Source organism: Carettochelys insculpta, chromosome 8 (genome assembly GCF_033958435.1).
Source record: "Carettochelys insculpta isolate YL-2023 chromosome 8, ASM3395843v1, whole genome shotgun sequence".
Taxonomy (NCBI): Eukaryota; Metazoa; Chordata; order Testudines; family Carettochelyidae; genus Carettochelys; species Carettochelys insculpta.
In genome coordinates this window covers 9762316-9776852 of record NC_134144.1, presented here as the reverse complement: position 1 = coordinate 9776852, position 14537 = coordinate 9762316, and the positions used below count along the sequence as shown (strand labels likewise).

At 42.6% G+C, this 14537-nt stretch overlaps 1 protein-coding gene across 1 annotated transcript in view; it reads left to right on the top strand.

Moving 5' to 3' along the window:
- Positions 1-14537, top strand: part of CCNYL1 (cyclin Y like 1) — a 48363-nt gene that overhangs the window by 11319 nt on the left and 22507 nt on the right. Inside the window, exons 2-4 of the mRNA XM_075001373.1 lie at positions 4309-4383; positions 7837-7871; positions 11693-11793. Of these exons, the coding sequence (XP_074857474.1) occupies positions 4309-4383; positions 7837-7871; positions 11693-11793 (211 nt within the window). The remainder of the gene's footprint in view (positions 1-4308; positions 4384-7836; positions 7872-11692; positions 11794-14537) is intronic.

Below are 14537 nucleotides of genomic sequence, written 5' to 3'. Positions count from 1 at the left end.
CAAAGTCTACAGGTTGAACCTCTCTTGTCCAGCACCATCGGGACTGGTGTGGGACGAGAGAATTTGCTGGACAACAGAAGGTCCTTTTCCAGCATATTACCAACACTTCCACTGCTTACTGGGGTTTTAAAAGCCATTTGGGGTAAATTAAGCTAAACAACAGCACAGAACACTGATAGCCAGGACTGGTGTCCATAAACAAACTTTACAGGACCAGGGGAAACTTGGCCACACCCAGGATAAGTGGTTGTCCAGCTAACTAAAATCATGCCAGGTTACAGAGTTTGCTGGGCAAGTGAGGTCTGGATTAGAGAGGTTCAACTTGTAGAAATGTTTTAATTGATCTAATTTTCTTACTGGAATTCTTGGCACCTTTCATATTTCAACTCTTTGCCAAAATAATTTTGCTCCTGCATATGGAGCATCAGGTGCTGAAGCCTGTTCAATTTCTCTCAATCCTACAAAGGCCTGATTGGTGTATGTGGTGGAATATGTACTTTATTTTGTTTTACACTTCCCCAGCAGGGGCTAAGTTAAGTTTGCCAGGATTTTGTTGGTTTTGCCATGTTATGTTTCTTTTCTGTTGAAAATAGGATTGGACTTCCAATAGAGAGTGAACTGATAAGCATTTCGTCCTGTTTTTATGCAAGTCTTGGTTTAAAGATGGCATATTCAGCAGACTTAGAACATAGAGCCATCTCAACTTAGTTTAGTAGCTAAAATTCAGTAAGGTTGCTATATTTTTTTTTTTTTTTCTGAAGTCAGTCTGGCAATGGGAGTCTGAGTTGGATTCAGGAAACCATTCTTCTTTTGTTTCACAGGAAACTAAGTTCCTGTTGAAATTAATTGAAAATGCCATCTACGGGTTTAATCTGATGACACTGTGGCATAAATATAAGAGAGTGTAACTTGGCTCGCAGAGGCTTCATTACAAGCCTGGAAGACAAAGAATCTTCCTCCGTTTTCATTTCCTGTGTTGAAGTTGCAGGGCTTGTGATTCTTCACATTAGAAGCAAATGAGGCACCTTTGGTGTGAAAACTGAACCCCACAGCATTTAGTCACTCTGAGCACAAATGAAATGAAATGGATCATGAAACACCACTTTATTTTCATTCATAACTATGATATTGAATAATGAACTTTGGACTTCCTGAAATATATTGACATTATGTATATGTAAGTCTAATTCCTGTCTCAATGTAACTTTTTAAGGGGAGTATTTAAATAGCTTGGACCTTTCTCTTTTATGTGGTGGAGTAAGGGCAGTGCAGCCATTAATCAGTGTCAGACTGCTCGACAATGGAAGAAATCCAGTCTAGGACAGAAAAAGACTTTATGATTTTATGCAACCAGGGAGAAATAAAATATTTTGGTGTCCTGCTATAATGAGTTCATTTGCCTTTCAAGGAGGGTGTTTCTTTGGTTAGAATGGCATCGTCTGTTACCTACATTCTAACTCATGAATATAGGTAGGATGAAAGAATGCCTGTTCTGCTCGCATTTCTTCTGTGCCAAGGTATAGTCCTTCTCTAGGCGTGGATCTCCGGAAATTCCAGACCTTGTTCTTGACTGATTTGTCTCTCCAGCTCACCTCTGCTCACACAGAAATTTCCGTTGGCTCTTCTGGTTCCCTGCCAGCACTTCCTGGACACACTCGATGACCCAGTGTTTCGGGGTTTAACCCTTATGGGCAGTTTAAGTTAATCAAATGGCTGGGGTGCCCAGAGAAGGGTAACATTCCTCCCATTGGTCATGGGCACATAATTTGTGTTTGTGTGTGTGTAAAATTGTACGAAGATATTTTGGTTCGGAGAGATCCGTCGTCTTAATTGATCATAACCTGTTTGAGAGGGGAGGATTGGAAGAATTTATTTAAACAACTCAAATTGCTGGAGTAGATCTTGGTGCAGCATATTTATATAGTAAGGGTTCAGAATTACACTGGTGTAGAACTTATATTCAGTCCTAGACTGATTTCAAAACAATACTGTTGGACCAAGAGATGAGTCATGTTTTAAGACAGTTTAGCAGAGCCTCTCAGGCTTCTGGGCCCCAGGCCCCTGTTCTGTCCACAAATTAGGTAGGTGGAGACTGCTCTGGTTGTAGTCACCCATGCTTTTATGATGTGTAACAAGTCCCACCGCCATCTGTTACAATTCTTGGTCACGGTTAGCCAAGCTAGCATCTCCCCCCTTTAAGCTCTGGAGCTGCTCTTCTACAGCCAAACTCTGCAGCTACCAGAGAGCAGAGCCTTCCGCTACCTGGCTCCTCCCTGTCCTCTCTCTGCCATTCATGTGGTCCCCTTCCTCTCATCATCATCATCAGCTTTATATAACCTTGTGCTCGGGGAGCTCACAGCTGTCAGGCCTGTGCTTGCTCAGTCAGCTCCAATTACCTGCTGTGGCTCAGACCCTCTGGCCAGTAGTCTCACGCCAGACATTTGGCAAATGTCCACGGCTAGAAACCAATGTAGTGTGTCATTAGGGAATCTGAAATGAAAGGACTGAGAGGAATAAACTTAAATGATGAGTAACTCCATCTGTGTCTGTGCTTAAAACATTGCAGCAGCACAGTGCTGTTATTGCAGTGCTTCAGTGTAGACACTCACTACAGCAGCCGGGGGGCTCTCCATCTCAAACTCCCAAGACAAGTGATAGGTAGGGCAGTGGAAGAATTCGTCCATTATTCATCTGTGCTGGGAGTTAGGTCGGCTTAACTGCATCACTGAAGGATGTAGGTTTTTTTTCACCCCGAGCAGTATGGCTGGGTTGATCTGACTCCTCAGCATAGACCAATTCCTACTATTGACAAACAAGGAACAGGTACACTGTAGCACAGCAGATTTATATGTGTGTCTTTGAGGCAAATCCAAGAGAGATGCCTGAAGATGTACCACCTTATTGTAAGATGTGTTCTTCCGGCTGCTAATTAATCAGCATTTTAGCGATGGGATGATGTTGGGGTTAAAGCTGCTCGTTGAGGTGAGGGAATGACGAGAAATTTCCAGCTTGATGGTGCTTCGAAAGCTGAATTTTCTCTGTGAAAGCTCTGATTGCGTCATGGCGGGGGGCGATTGTGTTTCTTCCTTGCAGCTTGAAATTGAGATTGTTGATACCCTCAGAAACATCTGGTTAAGGACAGGGATAAATTGCCTCTGGAGGTTGTGGAATCTCTATCATTGGAGATGTTAAGAACAGGTTAGACGTGTCAGGAACGATCTAGATCGGGGCAGGCAAGGTCTTGATGACCTCTTGAGGTCCCTTCTGTCCTAGTATTCTGATTCTGTGTAAATATGACTTACTCTAGAAGATGGTCACAGGGACCAGTGTGAATTGTATAGGAGAGTGTAGCAGAAAAATACTCCCATTGGAAAATACATGAATTGGCCTCTTTACAACATGAATTCCTCGCATCACCTGTTCCTCCTTTCATAAACCCAGTGTGAGCTTGATATTAGTATGTTTGCAACTCCTTCAGTATTGGTAACCTCTCCATGTACTGGACCAATCTCAATCTGAGTGGAAGATTCTTTTATGATTCATTGTGGAAAGAAACTAAGGCAGCCTTAACTCTGACATTTCCTTACATGACTACTGAATATGCATCAGTGTTTGATAAATGAGTTTGTTTTTTTTGTGAAGAGTTTTGAAGCAGGCTCTCAAATGCCCATTTCTGAGTGGATAAGAGTTTTAAGTGTTCTCCCCTTCTCAGGTCATCATGAAACGTTTGAGTATTTAAGGTTCATCTAACTTAAATTTTAAAATTAGTTTTCAATTAGTGGAGGTGGAGCTTAGTGTTGAAGCCAGGCTAGCTTCTCCGTACAGTATTCCGGGAATTGTGCATCTGGCATAATTTCTATAAAGGTGGGACTAATAAGACGAAACAGCTTGAGAGTCAAGTAAGGCTTGAGCATTCTTACAGAAAAGTACTTCAGAAGAGATGTAAACCAACCTGGTGGGAGGCAATATACTATGGCAAACTGAGAACCAGATGGAGCCCAGGCAGGGTAGGCATAGAGGGGGAGGGGGAGAGGGAGTGCACGCCGATACCAGCAAGTAGCTTCAGCTTCCTGCACTTCCCACAAAAATGTGGTGTCCTGAATTGGGTGATAGAAAAAGCAGGGAATAGCTTCTCAGCTAGTATGGTAATGCCAGCAAGAGGTGGCTAAAAAGCTTGGAGTTTAACACCTTCTCATGTATTTGAAAGCTGATACAAATCCACAAGAGTTGGGCAGCCTCAGCCTCTCTACCCGTCCATGGTCCTCTCTTCTCTTCTGAAATGCCATATCTTTGTCCTGTGTCTTTCAGATTTAGCCTTTGAATCAAATCCATCTGATCATCCCAGAGCAAGCACAATTTTCCTGAGCAAGTCCCAAACAGATGGTAAGCTGATGCTAGTTTCCCTCTTTAAAAACTCGGGAGAATATTGAAAAGTAACTATTTGAATTGCCAGTTAAGAGTCGCAGGAAGGAATTACTAGCTTAAAAATGTTCAACCCTTTATAGGCTATTTTATTATGATAGTGCCATTCTGCAGTAAAGTTCTCATGCTACTTCATTGATAGTAAATATTAGGAGATTCAGGCTTCTTGATTTTGGTAGTCTGAAACAAGAGCTTTGCCTTACCTCACTTTCAGATTTTTCTAGCTGCAGAAAACCATTGTCTTATGACTATGGGGTCAAAAAACCCACATGCAAATGGGAAGCTTTCCCTGCTGAGCCAACGCCATTCATTCCGTAAGGGAATTCTGTTTCCTTTTCTAAAGGCCCAGTAGTTTCTGAAAACACACCTGTTCTTGAAACAGATTTAGTCCTGTTTTTTTTTTTAAAAAAAAAAAAAAATCCTCTCATGTGAAGACCCACATACTGGAAACTGACTGTTCAGGGGAAACAGTGGAGCTACCTGACTACAAAAGGCTGAATGTATAAGCTAAAGAAACTGAAATAATGGAAGAATGTCTGTGCCTAAAAGATGGGTATGTTGTTTATAACAGTACTACTGAAAAACATCCATGAACTTATCGGTCCCTTTAAAGTTCCTAGACCTGAATGGTATGTTGCAGCCTTAAGAATTAAGGACCTGTTTGCATTTGGGGTGGGAGTAGAGGGGTGGAAATGCTTTATTGTGGCTTCTGCTTCTGCTTTATTGTAGTTTTTCCAAGGAACACTGCAATTGAATTGAAACAAAAAAAGCAGGCCGGTAGCACTTTGAAGACTAACAAAATAATTTACTAGGTGGTGAGCTTTCATGGGACAGACCCACTTCTTCAGACCATAGCCACACCAGAACAGACTCAATATTTAAGGCACAGAGAACCAAAAATAGTAATCGAGGTTGACAAATCAGGAAAAATTATCATCAAGGTGACCTGTCTGTGTTCCAGAGCTGCCATTCAGAATCACCCCTGTGGGGGGAGGGTTGTCACATCAACATCATGATTATACTGCTTAGGAAATCCTGAGTGATAGAGGTGGGCACTGACGTGAGTCATCTACCTGCCATCCTAACAAAAAGCCTCCCCACTCAAAATTAGACATTGGGTCAGTTAGAGAGATGATGCTAATATTAGAACTTAATAACCAAATACTACTTTATGGTGGATTGGAAAACTGGACATGTTGGGGAATGTGGTATACTTGTGCAATATGCAGTTAAGTGTTACTAAAAATATGTTAAACTATATGAAAGTCCTGCTGATAGAGGCTTAGTCTTGATCATGGCTCTGATATATATTCAGATGTATACAGATTTGCTTTGGAAAAGTGGTATGGATCTGCTAAATGGATCAATAACTGTTTGTGCTAGGTTGGTCAGGACTTGCCCTGAGTAGAAGGGGCAGAACCTTTTATTTAGATCATTCTGGATCTTTTGTCTGAACTACTGGCCGGGACAATAAAATCACCGACTTGCGCTTTGAGACCCTAACACTTGCCAGAGCAAACAGTTCTTGGTTGGTAAAAGTGATAGTGTTTGACACCAGTGTCAAAACTAAGTTCCCTTTAAGCAGGATGGCCATCTGGCTGCTCAGCTGTCTAACAGGCACTGCACGTGGGCTCAGGGCGGGCGTGCAGAGCGCTCCCTCTGCCCTGTGGCATCAGCATGGAGCTGCTGCAGGAGCTCTGTGCTAGGCCACCGAGGAGAGACTGCAGCTGCACTACCTCCCTGTTGGCCCAGCTGCTCCCTGCTGAGGCTGGGAAAGGGAGCTCTTCCACCCTTACCCTGCTACAGCCATGCTTGCTGGAGCTGGGGGAGGGGCTGGGGGCTCCCTCCCGCCCCCGCCCCCCCAGCCAGAGCTGCCCCGTCTGGGGAATAGGACGGCAAACCTCCAGCCATGGCAGCTAACGCAGAGCTGCCACTGCCAGGGGGCAGGCTTCTTTTTCATGTCCCCTACCCAGCCTAGGTGGGATCTGCCCTGTTTGGCTCCTCTCTACTCTGGGCTCCCCTTTGCTTGTGGGAGCCGGGAATCTGACCAGCACAGCAGCAAGTAGAGGGCTGCTGTCCCAGCTCCCCAATGCTCCTGGGAGCCAGGAAATTGATCAGGAGCGCTGGTCAGTTTCCTGGCTTCCCACCACTCCTGATTTTGCCTTGTCTTATTGCAAGTAATATATAAGTCAAAATCATCATGTAAATTGGGGGGGGGCGGGTGGTCTTTACTCATTTGCCAAGTGAGTGACTGCTTTTTGAACTAGTCTTAACCGTCTGTAGTCAGAAAATGAGAATATTTACATCTCTGCATGGGACGAAGAAGAGCTATTTGTGAAATGTGCCCAACTTACAGATGAAGTGAATGTGGTGAACCAAAAGCTCTTTAACGAATGTTCTGTCTGCCAAATACTTCAGTTAGCCTCCAAACATTCTTTCAACTTCTGTGCACTTTAGAAGGCAGTGCAGCTGAAACAGTGCAGTTCTTAATTGTGGTTCTAAACTGAATTTGGACCCTGCCATTTGATTTTATTTGCATTGCAGCATAACTTCAGTTCTCTGAATTGCCTTTTTCCTGTACAAGGCCATGGTGTCTTCCCTCCAGCCCTGGAGCTCTGCGTTATTGCTGACGGGTTAACATTAAGGTTGCAGGAACTGGGATTTGGAGAATTTGTAGAGACAGGAATGAGACTGGGTGAAGGGAAGAATGAGGGAATGTAGAGGAGGAAAGCAAAAGAACAGGCAAGAAGTGAAGGAGTTAAGGTGAAAATGGAAAGACGGTGGAGGGGGACTTGAGTTCAGGGCAGATGGAAGGGAAGGGAGGCAGATGGGAATTAGCTTAACAGGAAATGGTTTCCTTGGTGCTACTTGGTTGCTTCCTGGCACTGAAAGCTCAGGGGAGCAGCCAGCCCTGCCCCTCACTGTTTGTTGTCAGGCTGCCCATGCCCAAGGGAGCATAAAGGAAGCTCCTGTCTTCTGTAGTTACTCCTTCTTTCCTTACTTCCTCTCTGCCCCTCCTGGGAAAACACCTGGCATCACTGCAGCATGCAGAGGCAAAGCACAGCAAGACGCAGCTACTGCCTCCTGCTTCTTCTGGCTTTTAGCACTAAATTCTCTGGCACTTTGGTTTATCCAACTGCCTAATTATCTGAACATTTTGGCTGTCTGCAGGCCATTTGGGTAAACTGGAGTGTACTAATTTAATAATGGCTTTGTGAACTATTAAAAGTTCATCCTTTTTTTTTTTTCCTTCAGAGTTGAATTCTTGATATGAAATTTATAAAAGCTTAACCATCCTATGTATATGGAGTTTCTATTTTGAAAAAATAATAGCACTTACTTGATAACTACTGCGTGCCTTGCTGTGGAACTTCTTAATTTATAACTGAGTTCGTTTTCCTCCCCCATTCCTAGTGCGAGAGAAGAGGAAGAGTAACCACATCAACCACGTAAGTAAAACAGACCATTAGATGTAAGATGCTAGTCACTGTTAACTTGAAACCTTGTCAGATTTCGAAAACCACTTTGTAGGAGAGGTAGGCCCTATGTGTACAGCCAAAGCCCTTGCTGATTCTGTTGATTTAAACTAGGAAAAGGTAATTGTATACAATTTCTTTTATATGTTGCTGTGTTGAAAGATGTACACAAATGGAGGAAACAGACACGGGAGCGCAACTATGAACTGCTAACCCTTGTGTATTAATTATAAACAGAAGGAGAAAAATTCAGACAAGTGCAATTCTTAAATTGCTGTTTCTTTAAAGCAGAAGGAAAAACCAGCTGCATTTAAAAACCTATATGGCAAGATAATTACTTCCTAGTACAAGAAACTCTTGCTGTTTGAGTGCTGTTATCTAAAGGCAATTTTAAGAAATGCAGCTAGTTTTCTTTGAAGTAGTGACAACTTCAATGTAAACTCCTTGTGAAAAGGAAGAAAAAAATTGAGCAGTGGCTTATAATAAACAGAAGTTACCTTATTTGTTAAACTTTGGAATAAATTGTCTAGGAAGGTCATGAAATCTCCATCACTGGAGATATTTTAGAGCAGGTTAGATAATGTCTGTCAGGGATGGTCTAGATGGTATTTGGTGCTGCTGTGAGGATGGGACTGGTGTTGATGACCCCTCCAGGTCTCTTCTATTTCTAGTGTTCTGTGATCTTAAGTGCTGAACATCCGTATTATAGAATCATTGAAGAGTAGGACTGGAAGGGACCTCGAGAGGCCATCGAGTCCAGCCCCCTGCCCTCATGGCAGGACCAAGCACTTTCTAGACCATCCCTGAAAGCCATCTATCTAACCTTAAATATCTCCAGTGATGGAGATTCTACCACCTCCCTTGGCAATTCGTTCCAGTGTTTGATCACCCTGACAGTTAGGAACTTTTTCCTAATGTCCAACCTGAACGTCCCCTGCTGCAATTTAAGTCCATTGCCACTTGTTCTAGCCTCAGAGGCAAGGAAGAACAAGTTCCCTCCCTCTGCCTTATGACACCCTTTTAGATACCTGAAAACTGCTATCATGTCTCCCCTCAATCTTCTCTTTTCCAAACTAAACAAGCCCAATTCTTTCAGCCTTTCTTCATAGGTCATGTTCTCTAGACCTTTGATCATTCTCGTTGCTCTCCTCTGGACCCTCTCCAGTTTCTCCACATCCTTCCTGAACTGCGGTGCCCAGAACTGGACACAATACTCCAGCTGAGGCCTAACCAGCGCAGAGTAGAGCGGGAGAATGACTTCTTGTGGCTTGTATACAACACACCTGTTAATGCATCCTAGAATCATGTTTGCTTTTTTTGCAACAGCATCACACTGACTCATATTTAGCTTGTGGTCCCCTATAACCCCTAGATCCCTTTCTGCAGTACTCATTCCTAGGCAGTCCTTTCCCATTCTGTGTGTGTGACACTGATTGTTCCTTCCTAAGTGGAGCACTTTGCATTTGTCCTTATTGAACTTCATCCTGTTTACCTCAGGCCATTTCTCCAGTTTATCCAGATCCTTTTGAATTATGACCCTATCCTCCAAAGAAGTTGCAACCCCTCCCAGCTTGCTATCATCTGCAAACTTGTGTACTTTATATGTGACTATCTAAATCATTAATGAAGATATTGAACAGAACCAGTCCTAAAACAGACCCCTGTGGAACCCCACTAGTTATACCTTTCCAGCAGGATTGAAAACCATTAATAACTACTCTCTGGGTACGGTTATCCAGCCAGTTGTTCACCCACCTTATAGTAGCCCCATCTAAGTTGTATTTGCATAGTTTATTGATAAGTATATTATGTGTAGTGTAGTGTAGTTTGAACCTCTCTCGTCCCACACTCAGATTTGCCAGACATTTAGGGGTAAATTAGGGCTAAGTAGCAGCACAGAACATTGAGAGCCTGGACTGGTGGCTGTAAAGAAACATGGAACCCCAGGAAACTTGGCCATACCCATGGTAAGTGGCTGTCTGACTAAATAAAATCATACGAGGTTACGGATGGTGCCAAATGAGAGAGTGCTGGATTAAAGAGGTTCAACCTGTACCACTGAAGTCAGTGAGAGCTGCAGATATTCAGCAGCTCTGGAAATTGGGCCCATGATAACCCACCAATAACCTTTTAGTAGGCAACTCTCTTTTGTGCTTCTCATCTATTGATACTTGACATACCTAGGTCACTTGCTGTTTGACATCTCAGCAGAGAGAGAAATATGAGATTTTATTATGCCACTGAATAATAGGCCAAGAAGATGTGTCCAAATAACTTACCCCCAAGATACTTAAACTTAAGTTTTTGCACCAAAATAAGTTTACTAACTTTTTGGCTGTGCCATTGAATGTGAAGAGGTAGTGCTATCAGTGTGGGCAAATGACTTGTGTATCTTGTCATTCTTATTTTGTGCTTTAAATTAAGTTCTATTTCCATCTGCCAAAGCTCAGTTTGAAGATGTCCTAATTTTTTTTTTCCTGGCGCACTGTCATGGGATTTTTCTCTAGGCCTCGATTATTGGGAGTGAAGTGTGTGGGAACTTACACAGTTTTCTTGGTCACTGTGGTTTGGTATTGAGTAGAGGTTGGCAAACTTTCAACTGTTAAACCTCTTGATTGTGAGATGATATTCCTTTATTGTCCATGGAGTCCTCCAAGCAAAAGGGGAAAATCCAGTCCTGATTTTTTTTATCACTAAAATGCAGAAAACCCTTCAGATATTTTTAAAACAATCATACCTTGTTCATACATTAAGTGCTATGCATTTGGAGGACTGGAAGCGAATCATACTTCTCTTTACTAGGGAAGAGTCACTTAAGGGTAATGAAATGACCAGTATTGCATCCTTCAGCATGTTTAGGTTTCTTCTGAGGCTTCCTATCCCAAACACAGACCTTTCTTTGCTCACAATTACAGCAGCAGACTATAAAACAGTGGTGGGCAACCACAAATCCTGAGTGACTCTCCTTCAGCTGCTGCAGCCCACTGGGGTTTCACCTGTGGCTCTGCTGTCCCCCATGTGCCTCTCATGCCCTGGGGCACTGAGCCTCGCATTTACCTACTCCCTCCCCCCCTGTCCAGAGCACTGTGAATAACTTGATTTGTATTCCCACTGTACTACTCCCACTCCCAGAGCTTGTGGGGGTGGCAGGATAAGTGCTGGAGGTGAGGGGAAGGAGTGCAAAGTGTGCGGCTCCTATTGCCTAATGTGTGAAGAGGTGCGTGGGGGGGAGTGGGGCATCTGGGGTGTGTGCAAGTCACAGGTGGAGCCCCAGTGGGTCACATGCAGGTGGGCAGGTTGCCCACCACCATTTTAGAACAGTGATTTCCAGGCAGCTCACGCTCAGATTCAAAATGTTAAACAGGACACAAGAAGGAGGTTCATAGTCTGAAGGGTTTCTGGAGGAGCTGGGATTTAAAGTGCCCAGAAGATGGGAGTGTGTTTAAAATGCAGGGTGTGACCTAGAAGGGGATAAACAGGAATTAAGAGGAGGAGACGTGGGAGCAGTTGGAGTAGAAGAAGTAGATAAATGTATTGAAAGGTCGGGGGGGGCGGAGCTGGTACCAAACTAAAGTTAACTAAACTCTCTTGGTTTTTTGTGTCTTGTGTATGTGAACACTTCTTTGCCTTGCAGAATTAGCTTCTTGAGTTACTAATATAGGGTAGCTTAGAAACAGAGCATTCATCTGCGTGTCTTCTGTTTACTACTTGGTGTCCATTAGTATTGTGGATCCCAAACTTGTGTAAACGAACTTGTAGAATCACTTTTCTTAAACTTGTCTGCCTTTATTTAGGTTTCTCCAGGGCAGCTTACGAAAAAGTATAGCTCATGCTCCACCATATTTATAGATGACAGCACAGTCAGCCAGCCTAACCTTAGAAGCACAATAAAATGGTAAGTATCATTCTGATCATGCCAGCAGCAGAGCGACATTGTGGGCTTTGAGCCTGGGGTTGGTTAATCATGCAGTTTTCAGTCAAGGCATTGGACTAGCTCTGATTGGACAGTTGATCCCTGGCACTTTGGTCAGAAAAAATATAGTTGGAGGCTATCAAGGTCTCAGGAGATGTGAGGTTAGAGCCTTGTCATCCAGTACTTTAGTTAGCGATGTTTTCACATGTCATGTCTTGTCTGGACAGGATGCTACTTCATGGCAGGGCTAACTGCATAACTAGGTCCATGTAGTTAAAACCATGTGCAGGTCATTCTTTTTTTGCAAAATTTGAATACAAAGGCCCTTTTTTAAATTCTCTAAAAATGAAAGCAAAGCAAGAACTCTGGGTTGAAAAATGGCAAGTGGCTTTGTGTACGGTTCCATAATTCTGCCCTTGGAATTTCTTTCCACGCAGCCTGTAATGCTAGTCAGCCCTCTAGTGGCAGCAGGCTATATGTAGTGCCTAGTTCAGCTCTGGCTCCACAGTCATTATCATGTATTAGTTCTAAAATGTCTTTCATCTAAAAAGCTGTGACTGTACAGCTGCTTCTGTTCCCCATCCCAGGTTTCTTTTTGGTCCAGGTAGTGCTGATAGCATACTGAGAACAAGCTGCATACACATTTGATATGGAGGAGTGGTGATTTTTGTTTTTCTCTCCTGGATGCAACAAAGAGCAAGATTTGGTAGCTCCCCTGTGGCATTGCACCTGCAGCCAGATGGTGAAGCTAGAGCAAAATTTGGAAGAGTATTAGACTGCTAAGTTGGCTGTTGGAATCCACATCTGAAAGCAACAGCTGTTTGATGTACAGCTGTTTCTTGGCCAGAACATGGTTGCTGAAGAGGCAGAGTGCAGCCCATCCCATGCTTTCTTACCTTTGCCATGTGTCTTTCTGTCCTTTTAGACAGTGAGTCAGCTGGCCTATTGGGCCTGTCTAACTTGGTTTAGGACTTGATCAGCTTCTTTTTTTTTTTTGGTAGGACCCTTAAGGTTAGACCAGCCGTGGACTGTCTGGCCCTTGCATTTGATCCAGGAAAAATAGAACTGTTAGACTTATTTCAAAACGAAGTCTTCCAGGCAAAGTGGAAAACAGAATCACAATTTCCCCTTATATTGGCCAGTACTAGCAATGAGTCACTGTCATCTGAAGGCTGTTTCTTTGACAATGTGAAATGAGTTGTTCATCCTATTTTTCTATAAAAGCGTCCCTATCAAATCCATCACATTAGCTGACTGTCACAGCAGGGATGGCCAGGAATCTACTCAGTTCTACTCTTGCCCATCTCTGGGGCTATGACTGATGCTCCCTTGTGGGGAAGATGGACACTTGAGTACTGGACACACTGTAGTTCAGTATCTGCAGCTGTCAGTTCAGTGTGTTGTAATATTAAACGCATTATTTGAATGCTTTGGCTTTTTGAAATTTTGAATTTTTACTCAGTTACCCCAGATCTCATCAGGTATAATAATGAGCAGTTTTGTATGTGGCATACTGTTTAGGTACAGCCCCTCTCAAGTAAATGTGCTTACACGTCTTTGAGCACAGAAGTAAACTATATACCAGCACAAGGGCACCTTTTTGGTATAACCATCCATTCTGGGTATTGTACTGCAATGACAACATCAGAATAAAAAAATCATCATCCATAACTGACCATAGCAAAACCTGTGTAGTCCATGCTTTGCTCCGAAGAACTGCAGTGTTCTTACATGTTCAGTCTGAATAATCCACTGACTAAATACAGTGTCTCTTGATTTTAGTTTTATAAAGGGTATTGAAAGGGGACATCAGCTAAAAATCACCTGAGATTTTCCACCCATGGTAATTACTTGAAATTAGAATTCGTCCCCCCATCCCCTGACTCTGACTTTAAATACTTGACATTTATAGCCGATTTTACTGTTTACCTTATTTTCGAGGGTGTCAACAAACAAAATACAAAAAAGTAGGGAAATTTGGGCAAGTGAAACTCCTGAAACTTTTTAAAAAATTGAATCTTGGGTGTATACTATATGTTAAATGCACATTAGTAGCAAAGAAATGTTCACATGATATAATCAATGTGTTTTGTCTTATTCGGAGTTAGTTTTTAAGGCTGCTCACTTCTTAGAAACTGTACAGAGGAACTTAGGCCTAACTGACTGATTTAAAGTTGAAATTAGACTTTTAAAATTTTCTTTGGCCACTTTTTGGAGAAGACGACAATAATAGGCCCAATTTAAAGTGTTAATAGTAAACTGGGCAGAAAATAACCTGACAAATATTTAAAATAACCATTTATATGTGAAATGAGTTAATCCAGTGGTTAATAAATGTGGACACCACTAGACTTTAAAATAACTTGGATTAGCCATGTTAACTGTGTGTCAAAAGTACCTTTTTATTTTTTATCAGAGCATGTTAGTGTCAGTATAACTCAGGATCAATAACCTGATTTGTTTGTGTATATTGGCACCATACAGTAGTGGGTGCTAGCTTCTTCTGTTGTTGCACTTGTTCCATTTATATAGCACCATAGCATGATAGTACCATTATGGGCTGGCTGCTTTCTCGTTGTGGAAAGAAGAGATGTTTCTGTCAATAAGTCCATCTTACCATTAAAATACACCATTTTAAAAAAACAAAACTCCAAAGGGAGCTTATGATGAGCTGGCTGAAGCTTGTAAACTTTGTCAGCGGTTAATCAGACATTGTGGCATGTAGT